The sequence below is a fragment of the Cyprinodon tularosa genome, unplaced genomic scaffold (genome assembly GCF_016077235.1).
Source record: "Cyprinodon tularosa strain WSP-4 unplaced genomic scaffold, ASM1607723v1 ctg7, whole genome shotgun sequence".
In the NCBI taxonomy this organism is placed as follows: Eukaryota; Metazoa; Chordata; class Actinopteri; order Cyprinodontiformes; family Cyprinodontidae; genus Cyprinodon; species Cyprinodon tularosa.
This window is the reverse complement of record NW_024039451.1, coordinates 1,035,965-1,062,064: the sequence shown is the minus strand read 5'-3', so window position 1 is coordinate 1,062,064 and position 26,100 is coordinate 1,035,965. Positions and strand designations below refer to the sequence as shown.

The following is a 26,100-nucleotide window of genomic DNA, read 5'->3' as shown; positions in this document are numbered from 1 at the left end:
TACAAAACACACAGCAAATCTTTAGGCGTTTTAAGCATTTTTCTGCTGGTTTATCTTTTTATTAGTCAAAGCCACTGAGAAAATTCAAATTCGGTTTGACACATGAATGTTAGATTTAAAAAGTGTTATGCTAATTTTGTGGCATATTTCCTGCAGTTATTGGAGGGTCCAGTCTAGAAAGTTGGCTGTTCACAAATTGCTGTTTCCAAGAACCTAGTGCACAGTTTGTGGAAAGAAATACTTTCGTTTGATAGCTAAGTAGTTTAATAAAAGCACATTTGTGTGTTAGAATGGCCTAGTTAAAGTCTGGAACTAGATCCATCCATTTTCTGTCATGCTTTATCTCAGCTAGGGTCATGATGGGCTGTGGTGCCTATCTCCAGCTGTCTACGGGTAAGAGGCGGGGTACATCCTGGACAGGTCGCCAGTCCATTGCAGAACTAGATCCATATGAGAATTTGCCCTACAGGACCCAAAAACAGAAACCATAAAAATTGGTAGTAAAAGATGATTCTGCAAAATGCTGACTGCGTGAATCTGAACTCCCACAATTTTTAGACTTAAAAGATAAAAAAAAAAAAAGTTTTAAAAAAAGCACAAACTCATTTCCTTGCCCTTTGTATTTAGGCTCTGCGGCACGTTAATGTAAGCCAAAGAACTGACAAAAGCACACCCTAATGAAGGTTGAAATTGTAAAGAAACAAAATGTCAAAACTATTTTGTAAGGTATGAATATTTCTGCTCTAAATTAATGCATGAAGTGCACGTTTATAAAAGCGTTATGTCACACTGAGCTGAGGCACGAATCTCTTTGCTCCTGTCTCTCCTACACACATAATTAGGCTTTATGCAAAAAACAAAAGAAAAGAAAGAACACCCACAGGTTTAGTGCTTCTTCCATATCTTCTGCTTGGTTTATTGCTTCTAACTAATGCAGGCTTGTAAAACAGCCCTGTCCCATCCCATCACCACATGTTAACCCAAAACACTCAACAGCAGCTCTCACACACTCTCCTGATGTGCAAATGAGAACAAAACCCCATCTAAACTGGACAGAAAGTCTATGGGGAGTTTAATCAGATGAGATTAGCTTGTAGGTGATAAGGACACAGTGGCAGATGGAAGAGAAGAGCTGCCTGCGAGCATTCCTTGGAAGGAAGACCTCATTTTTGACCCAGCCATACGGGCTGCTCCATCCAATAATCCGTGCCGGCACATCTATGCCAACCTTATCCCCCCTCCCTCCCCAACTCTGAGGCGTCTCCTCCTCCCCCAACTCCTGTTTTTAAACCCAAACACCCACAAGGATGAACAAAAGACCTTCTCCTGCATGACTAATATCCTTCCAGACAGTTGTGGTTCAGAAATGTTATTTTTAACCTTTTATGCAACATCTCAGATTAGTTTTAGCTTTAATAAGAGATCACAAATCTACTTTATTTTGTCCAGGTAGAAAAACAGATGTCTAACAGAATGGCTGGATATAGGCTGCAGATGGTAAAGGCTGTAATTCTCCTAGATTTCATAAGCAGCTTTTGATGACTTAGAAAACTGCAAAATCATACGACAAAAACAGCTTTGGCATTTTTTAATCCAATGAACATTACTTACAGAACAAAATTAGGTTCACTGGTGCTACAATGTGATGACATTTACTTAATGCCATCATTTCTGTCATGCTTTAAGCCGTTTACTTCATCATATTTATCTTTTCTACTTCTTTTAGGATTCATTTTGATCCTCTTGATTTTTTTCTTCACCTAAAAAGAAACAAATCACATCACAAAATATTTTTTTTATGCAAATCTAAATGACAATGAAGAAAAGTGAGTAGGAAACAGTACTTATTTTATTATGTAAAAAAACAACCAAAGTATAAAGAAAAGTGGTCAAACGCTAAGATTTGGAGATGTTTCAAAATTAAGGTTGATTTTATGTCTGGTAAACCATTTATTTGTAGATTCGGTCAAATGTGCATTATTGACACAACATTGGCATATTGAAAGACTCTGATTTTAGTTTCCTAGGAAAAGCCAGATTGTTTTAATATGCTCTTCTCTCCAAGTAGTTTTGCCTTATTCTTAAGAAAACCAGTTCCCTAGGCTTTTGGAAAAGAATCCTAACTTAACTTAACAGGTACTTTACCGTATAATATCTAATAGAGAAACCCAAAATTCTGACTAATCTGGCATAAATTAACACCAGTAATAGAGATACTAATTGATATCATAACATTCAAAGGGGTAGACTATAAAAAGATGAAATGCATGTCCAAGATGTTGATATTCAATAAGTAAAACAGGAGGAAGGAATTATGTTTTGAAAAGTGGATCAGGAAAGTATTCACAGCTTTGAGTTTTTTAGCAGCAAGTATTCAAAGCCTTATCCATGAAGCTCCAAACTTAAAGGAATAGTACACCCAAAACATGATTAGCCTTCATTTTCTACTCACCCCCAAGCTGAACAACACTCTGGAGTACTTTTTTGATATCTCAAATGCATCTGGAGATCTGGGAGGCTTCTTGCTGTCTGCTGACATTCAAATAATGGAGGTCTATTGTGCCCGAGGCAGAAAGGTCCATAAAAGTCCACAAAAAACGTGTCAATATTCCTCCATACTGCTCGTCCAATGTATTCCAAGTGTCCTGAGTGGGTAGCATCCAGAATTTACTCGAAACGAAGTCATTTAGAATGTTTTTAGAGCATAAACAGTAGTGTATAGGATTTCCTAAAAGCGCGTTCACGACGCTACGGAAACCGCAGCAGACCAAACCAGATGAAAGTGCGCATTCAGCTCGGCAAAGAACTCATGCTCTTCCTCAACACTGAAGTCCTCAGACATTTTTCTTTCGTTGTTTCTTTCTTTGCACAGGTAAACAGCACATTTCTTCTTCTACGCTTGCATTATTGGCAGAGCAGATGCTGAATGCGCACTTTCATCTGGTTTGGTCTGCCGGCTTCCGTAGCGTTGTGAACGCGCATGTGCGCGCTTTCAGGAAATCCTATACACTACTGTTTATGCTCTAAAAACATTCTAAATGACTTTGTTTCGAGTAAATTCTGGATGCTACCCACTCAGGACACTTGGAATAGATTGGACGAGCAGTATGGAGGAATATTGACACGTTTTTTGTGGACTTTTATGGACCTTTCTGCCTCGGGCACCATAGACCTCCATTATTTGAATGTCAACAGACAGCAAGAAGCCTCCCAGATCTCCAGATGCATTTGAGATATCAAAAAAGTGTTGTTCAGCATGGGGGTGAGTAGAAAATGAAGTCAAATCATGTTTTGGGTGTACTATTCCATAAGTGAGGGCCACGTTGTTTTCGTTGAGCTTTGATGAGCTGCTTTTACAGACTAAGGAGTGAAGTTCTAGTACCGGTTCAGTTGATTGGACGCGATTAGGAAAGGAACCTTCAGCTCTCACTGTTAACTGTGCTTTTCAGAACATGAAGTCCAAGAAGCAGAGTTTAGGCTCATCTGTCCATAACGCTGAGTTCCCAGGTTAAGTGTGCTCCAGATGTTTATCTTTGAGAGGGTAGTTATTCTATAATCATGTTATTTAGTTTATTTTTTTTTTATTTTGATGCTTTGAAACACCAGAAATTGTATGTAACTCTATCTGATTACTTAATTTTAAACATTAAATCGGATGCATTAAACCAAGAATTTTTCATTACTTGAGTAGTTATTTTACAAAGAAATTCTTCACTTTTACTTGGGTACTTTTTAATGACTGCTTTCTTATTTTTTATGAGTTAAAAAAAACATAAAGAAGTTCTTATTTGAGAAAAAGTTTTGGGTTCTCCAACTACCTCTAGTTGCAGCAGGGACTGGATGACCTAAAGATGTCACCTTTTGCTGCAGTTCTCCAAAAGTGAGAATTTTTCTCACCATCCTGCTAAGAGTACACTGAGGAGAGAAAAACGATCATCATTATGGGTCATTGTTCAACCTTTCCGTGCTCATAGACATCAGCAAATTTTAGATGGTGGCTCTCATCCTCTTGCCATTTTCTGGCCCAATTGAAAGGTCTCTTATGTTTCTCTCTATTTTTGTAGAGTAGCAGAACGGTTGGCCACTGTTCCATATCATATTTATTATAGTGAAAACCAACTAAATCTTATCATTCAGCTATTAGGGGTCCTTATAATCATAGAATGGATAGTTTGGTAAAATGTTTATTTCTCACAATGGGATTTTTGCTCTTCACTTGATTAATGCGAATGTATTAAAAAGATACTTAGACTTATAACAATTATACAAACCATAAATTCATGCCTTGCAGCACATGACCAGGAAATATTTCTCAAACATGATTAAAATGATTGAAATAGATATGTTTTAATCACATCAAGCTGCATGCTATAACACGAATGCTCATCCAGGAGGAGTGTATCCTGCAAAGTCAAAGAGGCGATGCAATCAGCTGGGTTTTCTAAGATGGAAAACTTTGAACAAAGCTGACTGTACGATCTGATTGGCTTGTCTCTGTTTTGTGAATTGGTACCACATAAATAAACTGTACTGAATTCAATTAAGATATTATGTTAATCCTCCTACTTGTTTGATTAGATAGACATTTAGTGAACAATGTTTATTTTTATCCATTGAGTTAAATTTTTACATTTTACAACAATTTTCCACCTCCAAACTTTTAACGGTTAGAGAAGGATGACTGACATAAGTTTGCAATATGCTATATCTATCAGCTTTTAACTTTTAATAGATAAAAATAATAAAATAAAGCTTAATGTAGAGTTTGTGTACCAGATGGGCACTAAATAAAGTACAGCTGGTCTACTTGCTGTGTGGATCGTCTTGAATGTTAAAAGAAGAAATAAGTAATATAATCTCAGTGTTTTTATTAATTATGTCTTGCTGTCAGTGTGACAGAGTGTTTCTCTCCCTCCTTCGTGTCTCTGCAGGTCTACGCTATCCTGGTGAGTCACCCTCCTCAGTCCAGCGACCATCTCACTCCAACGCCCGTCTCCTACACCGCTGGTTTCTACCGTATCCCAGTTGTGGGGCTCACCACTCGCATGTCCATCTATTCTGACAAGGTGAGTGATGGATGAGAGGGATGTAAACAGAGAGGGGGATGGTGAGCCAACACAGAGTGATGAATTAAGGAGCTCCCTGAGGGTGCCTTTAAGAGCTTCCTAGATTAAACATCTCATCAGTGTCCATTAGGGGAGCTGAGATTAAATGGCTTTCCAGATGAAAATGGAAGACTACCATTAATATTGTCCCTGATAAAAAAAGTTATGATGCACAAAACACATTAATTAACCCTCAAAAGTGATTGGATAAGTATAAAGAAAACTCTGGAGCGTAAAAAACTTTAAGGAAGTCTTGCTCTGTTGCTTTTTTGTTATACTTGGGAAAGGTTTTTCATGTAAACATTGGAGGGAGAATTTCACAAAGAGAAAAGGAGATGGTCATTAAATTACCAGTAAAAAGTATTTAAGGAGATCACAATTTCTCCTCAGCTACATTAATAGACGGAATTTCATTTAGGTCTCTATTGGATTTCTATAATGTGGAACTCCAGAAAAAAATTAAAAACAATCCACTGGACTTGGTTTCCAAGTTTGAAGACGTTTTGTTTCCCATCCAGGAAGCTTTTTCAATTCAAAATGTCAGGAATAGTGTTGAGTTTGAGGTTTTTTACAGTAGCCCAAAAAAGCCTTGTTTTTCTGTTGAAAACATGCAAATTGGAACATGCGAAGGGGTCCACCCATTTAGAATGGGGGTCATTTGGCTTCTTTTGTAAGACTGCAATACCCCATACCCATCTAAGTTTCTTATAGGTCGGTCGTTAAAGGTACTGGCTGAAAAGACTAACTCAATAGCTGCATTGTACGTTTTTGAAAGCTGGAACCTGAGTCCACCCCCTCTGTTTAAGGTTGGTTTTTCTTTACATAGATGGCTTCCTTCACACCCCTCTCAAACCTCCTATTTTCTTTATCTTTATGTGAACATTCTGGTCTTCAAAATAATGTCCTTTGACCATAAGGTGTAGATGTACTGCAGAGGCTTGTCCAGAGGAGGTCCTGAGGAGGCCATGCATTTGTTTAGAGGTTGTTTGGTTTCTCCAATATATATAGATCAGATCATTCCTCACTGCATTGAACTGCATAAACCACACTGCTCATATTTGGTTTGGGGGTTTTGTCCTTAGGATGCACTAGCCTCTGTCTAAGGGTCTTGTTAGGTTTGAATTGTACTGTTTTGTGTTTGGAGAAAATCCTCTTGAGTCTAGAGATGTTTTTGCACTTGATCCTCTCACCGTTATGTTCTACTGCGTGTCTTTTGGATTTTCTTGCTGATTTGACAAACAACCAGTTTGGGTATCCACAGGTTTGAAGAGCATTGATGCATTTCTGTTCTTTGTGCTTCAATTCTGTTTTTGTAGGGACATGCTCAGTGTGATGTTGTAAGGTTCTGATAACTGAAAGTTTGTGCTCCAGTGGGTGGTGTGAGTCAAAAAGAAGGTGTTGGTCTGTGTGAGTGGATTTTCTAAGGAAATCCACTCACACAGGTCATGGTCTGTGTGAGGATTAGACCAACACAGACCAACACTTTCTTTTTGACTCACACCACCCACTGGAACACAAACTTTCAGTCATCAGAACCTTACAACATCGCGCTTAGCATGTCCCAACAAAAACAGAAGGGAAGCACAAAGAACAGAAATGCTTCAAACCTGTGGATAATGGGCGGACCCCTTCGCCTGTTCCAATTCACATGTTTTCAACACAAAAACAAGGCTTGTTGGGCAACTGTATAAAACCTCGAACTCAACGCTATTCCTGACATTTTGAATAGAAAAAGCTTCCTGGATGGGAAGCGAAACATCTTTAAACTGGAAAACCAAGTCCAGTGAATTGTTTTAAATTTTTTGGAATCTCTATGACCTGCATGACTGAGAACCTTCACCAGCATAATGTGGAACATTTTCCTGCCAAACTGGAAAAGCACACAGATTGAAAAAAAAAACAAAAAAACTTGGAAAACTAATTCAAAGAACCTTTAAGTTCCCATTTCTGCTATTTTTCCTTTGTAAATAAGGCCCAAAGACTCATTCAGCTTGATGCTTGTTTCATTTATTTACAGCAAATACTAATAATTTTTGCGCTTTTCAAAATGTGTTATCTTTTTAATTTGTGTTCTTCTTGGTTCTCAGAGTATTCACCTATCCTTCCTGCGGACAGTCCCTCCATACTCCCACCAAGCACACGTTTGGTTCGATTTGATGCGCGAGTTCAACTGGAACCACATCATCCTGATCGTCAGCGACGACCACGAGGGCCGGGCTGCTCAAAAGAGGCTCGAGACTCTCTTGGAGGAGAGAGAAACGAAGGTGAGACGCTGGGATTCTCTGGCCTCCCCTCATCTCCTACCTCCCCGATTAAGGAGTGTGTGAGCATGAGTGTGTGAGTGTTTCAGAGATCTTCTTTGTACCTAGCTGTTTCCCTTTCTGTTGTCTGAGCACATCTCTTTCTCACCATTGTGTAAACATTGGCTAACATTCCCAGAGACATCTACAGCGTCTAATGTGGTCTAATCTGACAAAAGTTTGTATGTTTATTTGCTCATCTTCACGTTGCTTTTCGCCATAGTCCAAATTACCTTGTGTCTATCCACACTGGGAGCCAAATAGTGGACTTTAACATGGGGCTCTGCAAACCATCACAGAAGAAAGGGATATAATGAGGTGGAACTGACAGACTGCAAACATTTTAAGGGTTCATACTTAATTGTAATTTGCTTCTTCATGGTGATTTTGAAAATATTTCTAAAACCTTTCAACTTTTGCATATTTTGTCATGTTACAACTGTAGATTTTAATGTGTTTATACGAAAAAGTGACAAGGATGTAACAACAAATAATGTGGAACTGATTAGTTTTACCTAAAAAAGATCATGCAAGTAAGAAAATAGAGCAGAGCAAAACCCAATGAACACAAATTTCTCACATAGTGGTGACAGAAACATGGTGGTGGTAGTATCATGCTGTGGGAGTGGCCTTCTGCAGAACGGACAGGGAGGCTGTTTAGAGTTGATGAAAAGATGGAGCCAATCGCAAGAATTGTGACAAATGATTGTGACATAGTCCAGTCTTTAACACAGCTTCATGTATTTAACAAAGTTTGATTAACTAGTACACATGATTAAATCAATTAATCAATTAAATCAATTATTGTTATCATAAATAACAATTCATGTTTTTAAATCTGGGACAATCTTGCTTTAACTTTTTTTGTAATTGTCCATCTGTCTTTGCTGGCAGAATATATTTGTACCATTCATTAATTACAGTGGTTCACAGTTCAAAAGCACCTGGGCAAAACTTTGGATCCCAGCGGCATAAATTAAGGTATATTTATGTGTCAGAATGGCCTAGTCAAAGTCCAGACCTAAATCCAGTTAAGAATATGTGGCCAGACTTGTACAGAAATTTTCACAGATTCTCTTCATCCAATCTGAGTGGATTTAAGCTGTTTTTATAACAGCTTTATGTACAAAAAAGCTAGAATTACATCAAAAGATGGTTTTATTCCACCTTAAAATTATTCACTATTTAACTGAACAATTATACTTGTAGTTGTAACATACGAAAATGTGAAAAGTTCAGCAGATTTGTACACATACCCTGAGAGGCAGGTCATTAATGGGGCATGTTTTTAAATCTTGCTCATAGCTGAATTCTGAGTGGGCGTATAACTGAGACGTTGGTAATGTGGGCCCGTGAGGAGAAGACACAATTAAAGTAAAAAAAAAAAATCCCCTCCATCCTTTAACCATTTATTAAGATTAGATCACACTAGGACGGGGTTTTTACTTCAGCACGTTTGCTCCTCTCTGGGGCTCTTTGCTGTAATTGTGTGGTCGAGTGAAATGAGTCCTGATTCAGAGGTTTAATTAAATCAGAATCTTCTGAGGCTAAGAATATGACATCCACCCGAGGCCGTTCACGGAAGCAAGTTATACCAAAAGCTCCACAGATTACTGGGATCAGTGTGTGCCACCAACAGGAAAACATTTCAGAAAGATGTGCAGCTATTTGTGCAGCTCAAACATTGTGAGAGTCAAATCATTTAGCTGAGATTCATATCCTGCATTTATGAGGGAAAACATATCATTAAAAGCTTCTGATGAGAATCCAGGAAGCTTCTTTCATGCTTGCACGGTCTTAGTTGTGATCTCAAAATGAGCCCATCTGTGCTCTCCATTTAATGCCCTAACTGAGCAGAGTTTTCCTGTGAGACTCTAGTTATGAGTATATATTTAGACACAACTGCAACACCAGTTTGAACCTTTGCTTACTGCTGGAATGGATTTACGTGAATAAATGTGTGAATCAGGCAGTGATTATTGTGCAGAAGGTTTAGGGTAAAAGGATATAAAAGCTATGAAAAAAAATTGATTCTAGGACTAATTGTGGATCCCGGCCTGTATCTACTGTATGTAACCCCACCATGCCACAGAGTTCAGGGCTGTCAATAAACTAATAAAGTTCAAAGCCCGGAGCTGACGTGTTCCATTACAAATGCAGTTTGTCTTTCTAACTCCAGCACACACATTGTTCATCTCATTCGAATAACCTACAGCACCATGTGCTATTACTGGCACCCAAAATGCTCCAAAAATAAATTCATTTTCATTGCAGCAGGTTACTCTGACACTACATTTTTATTATTTTTTTAATTATTGTACTTTCATTCTGTAGAGATCATAATATTTAGAAAAATATTGTTTTTATAACTACTGTCTAACATAAAATCAGACCAAACCTTCCCTCATTTCAGTCAATAATTTCACTTGAATTGTTTTTATTTGCTAAAAGACAGAATGTGTTCATCAACCCTGGAACAGAATTAAAGGAGAGGGTATTGGATAAAGCCGAGTGGGATTACCCAGAGGGAGAATAGCTCTGTACCTATATAGGCCGAAAGGCCACTCAGAAATGAAGAAGCCAATACTCTAGTTTCCAAGCTTTACTAAGGAGTAAAAACTTAAACATCTAAAGGAATATTCTCTGACATAACGAGACTAAAAGGTCATTCAAGCTTGGAAATTCAATCTCTACTTTAAAGTTTGGAGGTTGAAGCTTGATATTCTAATGTATTTTGATACAGTAGAGACTTGTGGACTTCGAAAAAGAAGTAGTGCTGAGAAACGATAGTTCCTTTGGAATTATTAAACCACAATTTGACAAACCCAGCAATTAAAATGAGACTCAAAATGAGCAATAATCACAATTATACCACCTCATTAGGTTTTGTCCAGTGATCATCACAAAGTAATGATCTGGTCCCATATAGGCATGGGTACGAGCATATAAGAGTGTGGGTGGGGGTGTGTTTGTGGACATGTTTTACCTGTGAGTAGAGCGAATTACATTCCTGAAGAAGTTACATCAGCTAAATCAGGAGGAATGGGCCAAATTTCCAGCAATTTCCAAACTTGTGGAAAAATTCCCAGAAAGTTTGACCCATTTCATATTGTTTACAGGCTGTTTTGTTTAAGAAGAGCCTATTCACTTTCCAGCTGTTGATGTTGATTGCCAATGCTTCGAGAAAGAACGTTGACCCAGACATCATTGAACAAAGAATTATTTTATTTTAACCAGGCTCATATTAAAAGTAAAAGAATCGGTTAAACTAACTCTCGAGGGATTTAAATCATCTACAGAAGGATTTCTAGATCAAACTCATTTTCTATACTTCCCGACAGCACATATGAATACAGTATTGAGCTTCGTTATCTCCAAGCATACAGCTTTAATAGCATGATCTTTTCAACACACACATTTGCCCTATTTGACAACTCCTGAGCCTGTACTGTAGCTTTAGACCATTTCTATGGATCTTCAAGAGTCAATACCTTATCTGTTTTTATCCCTTTCAGCATGGCTCTATGGTTAAGAAATAATATATTCTACAAACCAAACCCGAGGATTCGAGTATTATCACGTACTAATCTACCCAATACTATGGAGATGTACCTAAACTTTATAAATTGAAGAAAATACAAGTTAGTCCTAGTCTCGTTCTTCTAGCTGTTAGTTTTAAGACATTGTTTTGCTTATCTTTGATCATTTAAAATAGTTGAATTCAGTCTGATTTAATTTCAGACAGTAAGGAAAAAATGCTGGTCTTTTTGTTATCGATATCCTTTCTTTCAATATTTTGTACAACCCCATTTATCGTCAGAAAAAAACTTGGTTTGCTCCTATAACATTGGAAAGGTTGAAGCATAGAAATAACCTTAGAGTACACTGCTGTGTTGATTTATATTATATTTGGCAACAATGACTCATTTATGTTTTGTTTTCTTTCTTTTTCTTTGTGGAGATTGCTAAGTTTTTATTTAGAAGGTTCTTTTTATTTGAAAAATTCAACATCCTGGTCACTTCTTGATGCTCAGGCAGATTTTGGAAGAGGAACGGGCCCGCAGTACCAGGGAACCTCCTCTGTGCTTTTCCTATAACATCACCCTTTCATTTTTTTTTCTTTATCACCTGTGTTGTTGTTTTTTTCCCTGAGAAACTCCAAAGTTAACATAAAATTCTAAGACCCAGTTAGTGATTAAATAGCTGCAGATGATTGTGTGAGCTTGGTCATCCTAAGAAGCAACTCTTTGTTCCAGCTAGCAGTGAGATTTTTACTCAGGTATCAGTAACTCTGGAGGACACTGTTTCTCTTCTTAAATTAAAGAGCATTTTGATCTAATTGAAATGGAGCATCATTCTTAAAAAAAAAACAACTGATGCAACATCCTGTAAAAGAATAAAAACAGCCTTGGATCGAGAGCTCCAGGCTAGTTAGAGAAGCTCTAAATTATTAAAACACAAACTGCTCAGAAAAGACACAAAGTGCTAGGTTTCTTCTGGCTTTTAAAGATCCACTATGTAATTTTGATGCAATGCCTCTGAAGTTCTAACATATCAGAGAAAAAAGATAGATTAAGGGAATTATTTTGGGCTGTGTGATAAACAGAAATAAGTGGGGAAAACAAATACATATTTGTACAAGAATATCCTTCAATTTGCTCATTAAAACTCCAACTCATTCACTCTCCAATATTTTATTTCTAAAACATGAATAAAAAAAATTTAAAAACCTATCTGGCTAATTAAGGAAAGATTACTCCTAGAAAATATGAATACCAATAATATGAATAATAATACTGTGAAAAAAAATTATTAACTACACCTAATGAGGTCAATGATTTCAATCAAGGCACTGAGAATAAAAGGTAACAACTTTCTTTGTTAAAAACTGTGACAGATGTGCGACCTTTTACAGATTTCATCACAAAATTAAGGAATGACTATGTGGAAAGGAAATTCATGCCTATATTAAAGCATGGTGGGGGAGCTTTGATGCTTTTGGCCTGTTTCTCCTCCAATAACAATAGAAACCTTGTGATTTCCATTGCACGATGACTCTTTAAAAACCCAGAACATGTTAATGGATTTTAATGTATCCCTTAAAAATAAAAAAACATTAAGGATCGACGGAGAGAGAGAACTGATTTCTTCAGCCTTACTTATCTGAATCTGGTGATGCTCTAATTGTTATGGATGCTGAAGATGATGGTAAAGCTTGAGCAGAGAAAATTGAGTTCAGAACCTTAACTGACTAACATGACTTGTCAACTCAGGCATCAGTTCTTGTTGGTCAGAATTGAAAGAGTGCAATTAAAAAGTATTTTCCCTGACAGATTCAGTTACAATAGTTCAGATCATTTAAAACATGTTAATAAACCAGAGTATAGGACGATTCAAATGTTGGCAAATTTGCAAAGTTTTGAACGTGTTTTGTTGTTTATTTATGGGGGAGCAGCAGTTCTGCTCTGGCACTTTTCCATGGATACAAAGCCTGCAGTACTTTTGATGTTTTTCCTGTTTCTTTAGTGTTCTGTGCAGATAAAGGATTTATCCGTGGTTCACTGCAATCCCAAAAACAGTAGAATTTTTTTTTCATTATGTCTGGATTGATAGATGTCAGTAATGTTGTTATACGTTTTTTCACCTCATCTGTTTATAAATCTGCTTGATCGCTGTTGATCATTAATATATCATTGGATATTTTGACAGCTTTTTGCTTTTAAGCTGAACAATCGTTTAGAAAATCGTCTTTTCTTCTCAGGTTATCTCTATCTGCCAGAACAATTCATCTTTTTCTGGCTGCAGAGCAATGTTATTTGGTTCTTCCTTATTCCCTCTGGTATTGACATGAATGATAGTGATGGTAAGGTTGACTGCCGGTCCGCTGGTCAGATGAAAGGCTCGTTAGAAATGTCTCTCCCTGGTTGTAGCGCAGGTGATTGTAACAATTATTGTATTTGGTGCAAAAAAAAAAAAAAAATAGATGAAAAGGAATTCCACCAGATCATTAAGTCTGTCAGAGTTGGTATGTGGCCTATTATGTTGCTTTTGCCAGATTATGCAGAAATTCACAAGTGTTTTCACATATAATTTGGGATTTTTATTTTTTTGCTGGGTAGAACACTATTAACATTGTTGAAGGATAGATTTAGCTTTAAAAATATGTTAATAAAGATGAATGAAGAGACAAGCTTATAAATGGAGATGTTTTAGAAGAGCTTTCTGTTACATCAGCAGGGGAATGTAAACTTGTTGTGTTTTCTGATTAGTGGATTTTGGGCCTGATCTGTTAAGATCCCAAATAAGAAGTTCTTATTGCCTGTGCAAACAAAATACTCTTTGTGGAAGCAGTCTGTGTTTTGTGGGGGATTAGTGAAGATTGAATATGCAATCAATAACAGGTGCAAAAGTAATGCAATCTGCCTTATTTAAATTAGTAGTTTGCGTGTGGTACTGGTAGATGGGGGGGGGGGGTAGACCAGCCGTACAGGAAAGCTGAAGGTCAAAGCCATAGAGGTGGAGGTAACAATAAAATAATAATAAAGATAATTAGTATTACTTAGGATGCACTGAACATACATATATGTATCTCAAAAAACAATGAAATATTGAAATGCATTAAAACTATAAATACTAAACTTAAAAGATTAAAGATCAGTCATAAAACCTGAAAAAGCTAACCGTCTATTTGATGAAAAAAAAAATAGATTAATTCATAAAAAATTGAGATTTTTAACTTGCAACCCCAAGCCTAGATTGTTTAACTTTATTCCTTCCCTCCATGTTTGCTGCATAAAACCTGCTTTGGCTAAGCTTTGGCTAAGCTTTGGTCTCCACATTTGAAAAATGTAAAAGCAATTAGAGGAAAGGTCAAATGAACCTCATAATCGCCTTTATAAGTGTTATAATGATGCACCTAATAGAAAACAGATAAAATATATTTTCCTTATTTAAGGTGTAGGTGGCTCAGACTTGGGGCAAAGCAGTAACAAATGTGGGGAGGTTCTTGTCCCATCGTTCATTATTGTAAGTAAGACCACATCTTTCAACTTATTTTGACCAAAATTAGCTTTAAATTCATTTATTAAACATGGTGTTTTAAAGAATGATTGGTCCAAAATCTGTTCTTAATGCTAACATATCTAATTTCCTAATTTTTTTTTAAATTGATGCTTGATGACAGTTATTTTTGGCAAAAAAGAGAAAATGTTTAGAAACCCCTGCTGAGATATATACTTTATTACCCAGGCGATTGGGCGCACAATAATGTTTCTCTATATGCCAAAAGGGTTGGTAACCTTAACTATAGTAGAAACCTATGGTTCAAATCCTCTCTTTATCATGGATTTCTATACAGTTTCATTATATTTAAACCAAAAACCAGCTTGTGTGTGGCTCTGCAGTAGAAACATTGTGTATAACTCCTGGACTGGGCCAAAAATGGTTCAAGAAGTGTGCAGGCGTCACACAGTCACAGAGGATTTCTGTCAGCAGCAGCAGAGCTGCTTTAGGCTCAGCGGGCTTAATTATGACCAACACAGCGTGAAATATTGATGCTGGACTGCAGATATAAATATAGAAAGGGTTCAGAAAAAGCCTTGGAAGAAGAAAACTCCAGAGCTGGGTGCTAAAGGGAAATTTGTTTGATCCTTTATCAGTTGTGTTAAAAAATATGAGAATGAAAAATAACCCAAATGTCTGATAAAACACATTTTGCACATACTGTAAATTTGTTTGTTTGTTTTTTTCCTCTCTTCTCACCTTTAGAACCAGAACTGTAAAGCAAAATTCAACCACATTAGTTCCTATTTAAATAAAGAAATAAAATGCAGTCCTTGTGAAAAGCAAAATAGAAGGGTTTTGTTTTTAGATTACTTATCTTAATCATATACTTAGACGTTAACTTAATATGATCAAATCAAACCAATATTCACTGATTTGGGCTGATTTGAATTTAAATGGGTAACTTTATATTAAACAGGATAAATCTTTAAATGGGTTTTAACTTAAGCTAAATGCAAAAAGCGTGCTGTTATGCTACTGTGTGTAGTTTTGCTGTTTTAGTTTAACAGCAATACCATTATTACCATTTATGCACAAATATAAAAAGGAAAACTTGGGATAAAGAGGTTTCTGGTATTCTATAGAAAGGTTTTTGCTAGGCGAATTAGTTGTTTTATGTTATAAACTGGTAGAATTATAGGATGTAAAGTAAAATAGAAATGGCTTTCAAAATCATAAAGGTGTTTTATTTAGCTATATTGAAACTGTCACCTATAATCAGTTTCATCCAACTGAAAATGAAAATCTCCTTATATGTGAGCAGAATCCCAACTGTGTAAACCTCCCACTCCTTAATACGTGGGACCCTGTAGGTTTTAGATGTTCTCCTGGTTCAACGCACCTAATTCAAGAAAAATGACTCCTCCATGACATGCTAAGGAGTTTATTCAGCTTTGCTGCAGCAGGGACACATCTTAAACAAGCACTGGACTTGGATGCTTTGGCTATAAATCTGGGTTTTCCGATAAGGCAGAGAGAAAATCCACCGGCCTCTTTGGAAGAGTTGCTGATCATGGTTAGGAGCATAGCCAGGTGTGAAAGTAAAGAGTAGAAGAAGATGATTTGGTCAGATCAGTATTCATTTTGCTATTTGTGAGGGAGAAACTAAGAGCCCACTGCAGTCTTAGCCAAAGGTAGATCAATACATTGGCTGGACGATATTTTTGCACAATGTTTGTGTCATTCTTGTTTGGCATCGGCCATTCCATGCATGTGTTTGCCATTAGTGCATTTGGCAGACATGCCTTGAGATCACATAAGGTGCATATTTTTTGTTTAATTTCTTGATTATATTATATTTAATTAGATTAGATTGAAATGTATCTAACATTTGTCATCATTTGGTCCTTTTATCATGTAAATGACGAGCAGTGCAAACTTACGCCAGCAGAGTTTCTTTCCAGGCCAGTTGCCAGATCCCCTGTTGCTAACTCTGACCTTCGGTCCACTTACCCATCCAGGAGGAAAGTGGCAACATCAACATGGCTTCTTAGCCTCTTTGTTTCCTGAAGTTAGTTCCAGTGCACCAAAGATTTACTCATTTTCACCTTGGTTTTGCTTTTGTATGTTTCTTTTTTGGCTTGAAGGTATTGTGGAGGATTTTCAAAAATTTTTTAAAAGACCCGCCGTCTCCACTTTAAAAAAAAAATTTGCATGGGTGCCCTGTTTAAAAGTTGATGTTCTAATAGCTCATACATGCTTACTGTGTCTGAACGTCCACCCTAGCCCCTAAATCCCTCCATCTTTGTTATTAGTCGGGTAGCGGCAGCCTATGGTGGCAGCAGACCACTGATACAGCAAACCTATAAAGCTTTTCAAGGAGAGTTCTACATACAAAGCATCCCGGGATATATCTGCCTCTTCTAAAGCCTCATACACTTCTTAGATACTTTTTCTCGTATGACCCTCGGCCATTTTTAAAGAACTGTGGTGAGAAAAGTGAGCTTCAATGACTGTCTGAAACCGTATCTCACCACAGATATACGCCTGAAAGTGCGCATGCTCAGAAAGAGATAGCTAATGGGATGAGCATGTAGGACGGCCTTACATAAACATATCCCCAGAATGATTGACAATTAGAAGGACCACTTATTTTGATGATCCACCCAAAAATAAAAGATCATCCTCTATGCCATTAAATAATGGAAAAGGAATAGTCACTATTCCTTGTGTTGATATTTGCATCATAACTAGGAGTGAATATTTATTTTTGACATGTCAAATATAAATTGCAAATATATAATACCTATTTTATTTCCTCTATGGAGGTTTTGTAACCTTTCTAAGTGCTTTATATTTTCTCATACTATTCTTTCTTCCAATTCTTCTCTAAAGATTTTTCTAAGGAGGTTTTTATTTTCTCTAAATTTTAGACTTTTTCCCGTACATTTCTTATACTCTGTCTGGGTACTATACGTGCATTCTGTGTCAGTAGTCTCCCTAAAAATTAATTATGGTTTCATAATTTCAATAATAATTCTTGATAGGATTATTACATATTCTTGTATACATATTTATCTGAACCCAAGAAGTATTTGAATAAAACTCCAGGTCTTTCCATTTAGTGCAGGAATGCTTTTATAATTCAGTAAAGAATACAGAACTTTATTCTTCGGTGTATTTTTGGAAAATCTAATCATTTTTGCTCTTACTTTAAGCAGGTGATGTTTTTTGCAAGCCCCAATGTTAAAGATCCCAATTTGAAGCAGAAAAGTGGAGATTTGTTGGAATGCTTTACTGCCCTCCATTTTCAACTGTTTATAATATTTTTCTGTGTCTGCATATTTTCTCTGTGCACATTACTCATCAGAATAAAAAAAGGAACTATGAAAACCTCGACCAACTGTCCTATGACAACAAGCGAGGACCTAAGGTATATTTGCATGGTCAATGCACGCCGCCCACCAACTTTCCAAACGTAGCAGCTAGAAACCAGCCCAAACCAGCCACCAGCCGACCCAGAAATGTCCCCTCTCTTGGTAGCACGTGTTTTCTTTGATTTTTTACTTGCAGACATTCCCCTATAATTTAAAAAAAAAGAATGATTTTGGTATGAAAAAACTACATTTTTCGGTTGTTCCAGAAAAAAAAAAGAAGAGAACAGAGACCCGCTTTTTTCATTTTCATTTTTTTCACGTCAATGAAGGAATGCATGTACTAAAAACACACAGACTCATTCAAACACACAAGCACACATGCAAAAAGATACAGTTTGCAAGTTCATTCCTTTGTGGAGATCCGGTAGTGTGGGACTCAGATTTCCCCGATGCTACTCCCTCCCGTTTCGTAGCACTTCCCTGGTTTCAGCAGTTTCTTTTTATTTTATTTTCTATTTTTTATCTTTTCGGAGGGATAATGCCCCTCTCACTCCCCCTTCACATGTTTTTAGTTACTGGTTGCATTGACCTTCTCTTTCCCCCTCTACCTAACACATGCACGTTCTTCTTTGGAGCCTTGATATAACCCTCAGTTTGCATGCAGACAAATGCAAAAGTTTTTTTCCCTTCAAGCTTTTTCTTTTTTTAGTTCAGCCAGTTCCCCTGGATCGCTTTCCTTTTAATCTCTGTCTTTCGTTTTTTCAAACAAATTTGGCCAAGCTCGTACCACGCAGGTAAAGAGGCAGCATGGTGTCTGTGGTCGGGAAAAGTAGCTGGCTTGACCTTTCTTATGCCCCAACCGCAGGCAGAGAAAGTCCTACAATTCAGTCAGGAGACAAACTTAACCGCCCTGCTGCTGGAGGCTAAAGAGCTGGAGGCCCGAGTCATCATCCTGTCCGCCAGGTAAGACAGACATTATCCTTCTTCTTTATCCAGCAGGTATGTGTAACTCTGTAGAACAACGCACAAGACTCTGTGGCACAAATAGGACTTTCAAAAGTATTCATATAGCTTGACTGTTTTTCATCTTAAAGGCAAACACTTAAATCTCCTTGTATTGGGGATTTATTTAATAAAATAAGTAGGCATAGTGTAGAATTATTACATGAAATAAAAAGAACAAAAAGTTTCCCTCCTTCAAAATGTTATAGAAATTAAATTGTAGATAGGTGATGCTGGCTTTTGGATGTTATGCAAGAAGTCTTCAGGAAATAGCTGCTTACTATTTCAGTACTTTCAGTGCCCTGGTCCACATCGAGAGCACATCTGTGACTCATCCAGGCAGTGATAGAAGAATCCAGAACATTTAACACTGTGGGCCTTAGTAACCTCAACACCGGGTAAAAAAAATGCAGCCATTGGCGAATTAAAAGGTAAAAACTGCTGCTGGTCAAAAGAAACAAGAACCTTTGAATGATCTCAATTTGAAATATATTCTTTGGCCTGAGGAGACCGAAAGGAAAATATTTGGAATGGGTGCTTGCTGTTACCTCTGCTGTAAAGCTAGTTAGGGTACTTTAAAACTGTTCTTTTATGAACCCTAGTGGTAAAGCTGTCAGTGTGCTTTAGTTCAACATCCTGCTGCATTAACTCAAGCCTTGAGTTGATTCTTTAGAATTTTGCAGTTAGAGATAATTTTCTATGTCTTTATTAATTGTGTGAAGTTTTGTGCCCTAGAATAAAACATTACCACAATATTTTAGGTTGGTGATGTGATCATCTTTTTCTGATACTGTATGGTTTATTAGTCTCTTATGGATGGAATTTTAGCTCTCTCTCGTGTTGATTAAAAATATACAGACTTTTACCTTGGTTTATAAGCACTACAGTTACCAGTACAGTAACCAATTATATCTAAACCCTAAATCTCAATGAATATTATCTCTTCAGCCTATATCTTTTTTTTTTTTTACCTGTTTAATTAAACAAATTACATCTTGTCATATGTTACATGGCCGTTACAAATGAATGTTTATGTGAAAAATACTGGCACAAAAAAAGCACAACAACAAACAAACATATATATATATACATACCCCTTTTTTCAATTGTACATTCACATTACTGTAATGTAAGGGGATAGCTAAAGAAAAATTGTTCACAGCATGACAGTTATAGCTACATTCTTACAGTATGAAATGAGAGGCTGACATATTGACATTTTCACAGAGTGAAAACTTTTTTTTTGTTTTTATTTAAGGAATGACATTTGGTCAATCTGATTGCACTCCAGGAGATCTAGACATCTTAAATTGGAGAACAATAAATCTAAATCTTAGATCTTTGCCAATAATCTAAGACTCATATCTTCTTACTGTATATCCTAATTAACCACATCCCTTAAACAATTTATCTCCTAGCTACACCCTTAGGGTATAGGAATATAACGGGGCCTTTAAAAGAGGCCCCCTTCTCATAAATATAGGTATAATATTTAGATTTATATTTAGAGTGAATGTGAGAAAATAAGCATTTAATGTGATAAAAGTTTGCTAGATGTCTTTCGGCGGCCCCTAGGATGCAAACTCAATTGCTGCCTTTTTTAATACACAACCGTCCTGCTCTCTAACTAAATACACAGTTTTCAGCTTAAGATAGAATCATCATTCATCGCAGATTAAGCAGATTTCATACCTTTAGGTTAGGATCCTTTCGCTCTGCAGTGCTTTCTGTCTACTTTAGAACCAATGACTAAAAGCTCCTTTCAGTGTGATCTACTCATACTCCACTGCAAAGAAATGTTGTGACAGTAAATGTCTCCAGTGAGTCATATATCCAGAAACATGAGGTCACTCACAGAATTACATCCGATCGGTTGCTGTAATGTCGAATTACATTCAGGTCAGCTAGTTTAAGCAAGGGTTCATGAATACAAAACATGGAAAAGGTGAAAGATTTAGAATTTGAATATTCATATAATTTACTATATGCCATGAGAAATCTCTTTCCATGAAAATTAAAATGATGGGAAATCATGTTTTGTTTACAGATAGGACATAAAGGTAGAAAGTGAAACAGTTTGAGTATCTCAAATGAAAAGAGGCCATCATTAAACATGAAATTACAGAAAGTTCTAACCTAAATAAGAGGTTAGTGAAAGAACCCAGGTTTGAATACAGCAGGTCACATAAGTGACTGATAAACAGAAACCACACTGATAAAAGAAAAACCTTGTTGAATATGATGGAGGGAGAAAGTAAACAGATTCTCCACACATCAATCTCAAGAGAAAATAAGGTTCAATAACGTTCCTTTTTTACCAGCGAGGACGATGCTGCTGCTGTGTACAAGGCCGCCCGCTTCCTCAACATGACGGGCTCGGGCTACGTTTGGCTGGTAGGGGAGCGGGAGATGTCCGGTAAAGCTCTGAGCGAGGCACCAGACGGTAGGTTTATCTCACAAGGAAGTATCACAGTTTATGCTCTATTAAAAGGTTGAAATGGACTAAAACACTCAAAACTAATATTGGTATAAATTATGTAAAACTGAGCATTTTATTAGCTTTTCTTCTCTTCAAATAAACCTTATTTAATTTGTGCTTAGAAAGTATAAAAGCATTGCTTTCCATGTTAAAATGCCTAAGGTGTTTATGAGGTGAAAACATTACCGTACTCATCCAGTTAAGCACTGCTTACAGACGCGATGTGATAATGTTTGTTGTCCACCTGGTCTCAGGTCTGATCGCCCTCCAGCTCATCAATGGGAAGAACGAATCGGCCCACATCACTGATGCCGTGGCAGTGGTGGCTCAGTCCATCCAGGAGCTGTTTGAGAAGGAGAACATCACTGAACCTCCGAGAGGTTGTGTTGGCAACACTAACATCTGGAAAACAGGGCCCCTCTTTAAAAGGTAGGCTTCTTAAGTCGTTTTTTTTCATGGAATAATTAGTTTAAGGAGTTGTTTTTTTTATATTTTCTGTGAGAATTAGTACAAGGCACTGGGATAACCACAGTGTTGTGGTCGGAAAATTTAGATTTCTTTTATTTCTTATATTAATTCATCCTATTTACTCACTATAAAAGATTTCCCTCAGTTTGTTTCACCTGCAAAGCCACACAATTCTCCTGCACGATTGTGTTTGTAGACCAGGCTTCTTCCCAAAACAAGCTGGATTCTTTCTTAAGGATTCATGACATGTTAAAGGAATAGTACACCCAAAACATGATTAGGCTTTATTTTTTACTCACCCCCATGCTGAACAACACTCTGGAGTACTTTTTTGATATCTCAAATGCATCTGGAGATCTGGGAGGCTTCTTGCTGTCTGCTGACATTCAAATAATGGAGGTCTATGGTGCCCGAGGCAGAAAGGTCCATAAAAGTCCACAAAAAACGTGTCAATATTCCTCCATACTTCTCGTCCAATGTATTCCAAGTGTCCTGAGTGGGTAGTAGGGTTGGGAATTGAAAAGATTTTCACGATTCCGATTCCCTTTTCGATTCTATGAAACGATTCGATTCTTTATCGATTCTTTTTTCGATTCCAATTTGGGGAAAAAAGGAGAACAAACAGTTTGCACAATCAATTGCACAATCTTACAAAATCAACAAGATCAAGATGTCCACAGGAAATGTGAAACTGGAGTAACATCCGTGTTTAAATGAAAAATGAATACAAGAACAAACTTAATAACCAACAATGTCTAATAACAAATGATGGGATAATAACCTATTTTAAACAACAAAAAATACTAATTATAAAACAGTAGTAGGGAAAATTAACAGTTATTTTGCAGAAAGATGAGCATATCTGCTTTTTCTGGAAGGATACGGGATCTTTCAGCGCTTATGGTGTCTCCAGCCGTGGAGAACACCCTCTCAGATGGGGTGGAGGAAGCCTGCACACAGAGGTAGTTTTCAGCCAGTCCAGATAGCAAGGGCAGCGTATCTTGCTTGTTCCACCACCACAGTGTGCCGCTATCCCTGCAGGGGATGGAGGGCAAGCTTTTATAGAGGTGGATTTCCTGATCCACCCTCTGGGCTAAGGAAAGACGGGGCTTTGATTCACAAAGTGCCCGCAGCTCGTTGTCTTCCTCCTCGAATAGTTCTTCCAACTTGCGTAACTTGCGTAACTTACGTAACTTACGTAAAAAACGTGACGTAAGTTGTGCTCCCCAGAGCCGGCGCTCTAGGCTCTGGTGCTGCGGGAATCGAAAAAAGAATCGTTCAGCGAGCTGCCAAACGATGCCATGGAATCGGAAAATACGGAACCGGTTCTGAACAGGAACCGGTTTTCGATTCCCATCCCTAGTGGGTAGTGTCCATAATTTACTCGAAAAAAATTAATTTAGAATGTTTTTAGAGCATAAACAGTAATGTATAGGATTTCCTAAAAGCACGCGCCTGCGAGTTCACGAGTCTACGGAAACCGCGGCAGACCAAACCAGATGAAAGTGCGCATTCAGCGTCTGCTCTGCCAATAATGCAAGCGTAGAAGAAGAAATGTGCTGTTTACCTGTGCAAAGAAAGAAACAACGAAAGAAAAATGTCTGAGGACTTCAGTGTTGAGGAAGAGCACGAGTTCTTTGCCGAGCTGAATGCGCACTTTCATCTGGTTTGGTCTGCCGCGGTTTCCGTAGACTCGTGAACGCGCTTTTAGGAAATCCTATACACTACTGTTTATGCTCTAAAAACATTCTAAATGACTTCCTTTAGAGTAAATTCTGGACGCTACCCACTCAGGACACTTGGAATACATTGGACGAGCAGTATGGAGGAATATTGACACGTTTTTTGTGGACTTTTATGGACCTTTCTGTCTCGGGCACCATAGACCTCCATTATTTGAATGTCAGCAGACAGCAAGAAGCCTCCCAGATCTCCAGATGGATTTGAGATATCAAAAAAGTACTCCAGAGTGTTGTTCAGCATGGGGGTGAGTAGAAAATGAAGGCTAATCATGTTTTGGGTGTACTATTTCTTTAATGTTTAACCAAAGGGTCTGTATTTTGTTTTGACTCTGACTAATTTTCATTGTTGTAAGTAAAAGGAACACACTCTGTCCAGGCAGAATAGGGCTGAATCCAGAGCAGCAAAGGCTGTATGATCAACTGTTCTCTCTTTGCAAAGATATGAAAATAAAGTGCCGCTTTTCCATGCCTAAAAGCCTGACATGCATTCAAAACTGTCTAAATAGATGTGTGATGATTGCAAATAAGCTTAGGTGGATCCAAAGAGCAATGCCTTTCTCTTGTAGTCTGAGGGGCAATCTACATGAAATGGGAAAGACCCACGTCACTAAAATAGAGACTAATACTCTCTATCAAATAACCACTACCAGCTTTATCTGGTCAGAGGAAGGAGATTCAAGATGGGGAACCCAATGACACTTTTTCATTTTTTCTGTAAGCATCAACACTGATAAAATTACCAGTAGCTGGGGTCCTAATTGAAATCAGTAAAGATGCTGCAAAGGTTCTACTCTATAAACATATTTTGTTACTTAGCATTTGGTTATTTAGCAGAATAAGCCTGAAGATGATTGGATCCTGATATTGTGAAATCTGTTTGATCCGTTAAAAAAAGATGCTTAAATATATCCAAGAGATGTCAGAGTTCTTTGTTTCAGTGTATGATTTTTTTTAAATATTATTTAGTGCCGCTTTCTGTTTGTTTGTGGTCTTTTTTTATTGGTTTCACAGCTTTTCCCTGACCAGAGAAAAATTATTCTAAGGGAGACAAATAAAGAAAAATCCTGAGCGTTGATTCATGAGGAACCTGTTCAGTTCAGAGTGAATTTGACTTGGATTAAAGGTATTATTTGAGTGTTGCATTGTGGATACAGTAAGGCATCAGTCTGGTTGGTCACATCTTTTGTAAACTTGCACCAGATGTCATATAATTAAACCAAAGATTTTAAACCCACTTAAAAAAAAATGACCTCTGTTCAATTGAATTGGTCAGACTGCTGACCTTCAGCTGTGCTCCAGAAACTGCCTGATACGGGTATAACTCCACTCATGCCATCATGTCTAGACAAGGCATCTTCTTGCAAATCCAAATCAATTATATACTCATCACTGATCTGCATGTCTCCCTAATTATCCCCAAATCAAATCATTTCTTCCGACTAATTTACTCCTTGTGTGTAACTTTTTTACTGCTAAGCGTATCCTTCATGTTTTTCATTGAAGTATATCCAAGTTAGTCCTTAAAAAGCTAAGAAAATCCTTTGTATTTGCGTTTTTGACTTGCAGAGTAAGGGCACAGGCAGAATACAGCATCCTGCAAATGGAGCTGACCTAGTTACAAGAGGCTTCTCTGCAGCATCACAAAAGAAAAAGCTCTGTTTATAAAAATCAATGCAGCTGCAAATTGCAAATAGCTTAACTTTGCAACCACTCTTTTCAGTTATGTGAATTAGATTTTACATTAGAAATATGCTGATTTAATGCATATGAAACCCAGACTGAACTGAGAAGAAATAATTCATATCAAGCTGAACTTTAAAATGTTGTGTGGGTGACAACTTTTCTCTGCATGAATAGATTTTCTTTTGTAGGGCAGATATATAATGTATGTTCTTTGATCTTTTTGTTTTCTTGCCACAGAGTGCTGATGTCCTCCAAATATCCAGAAGGCCTGACGGGGCGCATCGAGTTCAATGATGATGGAGACAGAAAATACGCCCACTACAGTATTCTCAACTATCAGAAGTCTCGCCTTGTTCCAGTCGGCATTTACAACGGCACACAGGTGACATTCAGATTCCCCAGCTAACGTGACTTTTTTTGCTTTTCGGGAAATTATTGTGTTTAATCCTTTAAATAATTTTAAATTCTCACTTTAAATGAAATAACTTACTTACTGATTACAAAGACTGAGATACAATGACAAATAATATAAAGCATTGATCCTGGGTGTTAATGATACTGGTTAAAAGTAGTTTATGGGGAAAGTTGAATACCTTTAGACTTTAAATGCTCCTTCATTTTGGACTGAATTCACACAAACAAACTCTCATGTTGGTTTGTAGGTTTTTGATCCACATTCCACATGGAGAACCAGACAATTTTAGCATTTTATTTACAAACAGAACACAAATCTGGAAGCAGAGAACTGCAGAAAGTCAGTTGAACTTTATCTTGGTCTGAGGGGAGAAAACAGACGGATCAGGAAGGAGATGGTTGATAACAATAGAAGACTGATTGATTTGATTACTTGAGAGATGAAGGGGAGGGAGTATTGATCTGTAGGGGTTTGATTCAATGGGCTTTGCAGACTGAACCCCTGAGGTCCAGGAAAATGTGAGTGAG

The 26,100-nt window shown here is 37.3% G+C and overlaps 1 protein-coding gene across 7 annotated transcripts in view; it reads left to right on the top strand.

Annotated features, from left to right (window-relative positions):
* grin1a (glutamate receptor, ionotropic, N-methyl D-aspartate 1a) overlaps positions 1-26,100 on the top strand; it is a 64,890-nt gene that overhangs the window by 4,621 nt on the left and 34,169 nt on the right. For 4 of the 7 annotated variants that reach the window (XM_038268301.1, XM_038268298.1, XM_038268300.1 and 1 more), the window contains exons 2-8: positions 4,932-5,066; positions 7,193-7,369; positions 17,778-17,840; positions 18,650-18,747; positions 21,108-21,229; positions 21,520-21,694; positions 25,396-25,540. In XM_038268301.1, coding sequence (XP_038124229.1) covers positions 4,932-5,066; positions 7,193-7,369; positions 17,778-17,840; positions 18,650-18,747; positions 21,108-21,229; positions 21,520-21,694; positions 25,396-25,540 — 915 coding nt within the window. The remainder of the gene's footprint in view (positions 1-4,931; positions 5,067-7,192; positions 7,370-17,777; positions 17,841-18,649; positions 18,748-21,107; positions 21,230-21,519; positions 21,695-25,395; positions 25,541-26,100) is intronic. The other 3 variants (XM_038268303.1, XM_038268304.1, XM_038268302.1) reach the window with 1 other exon arrangement.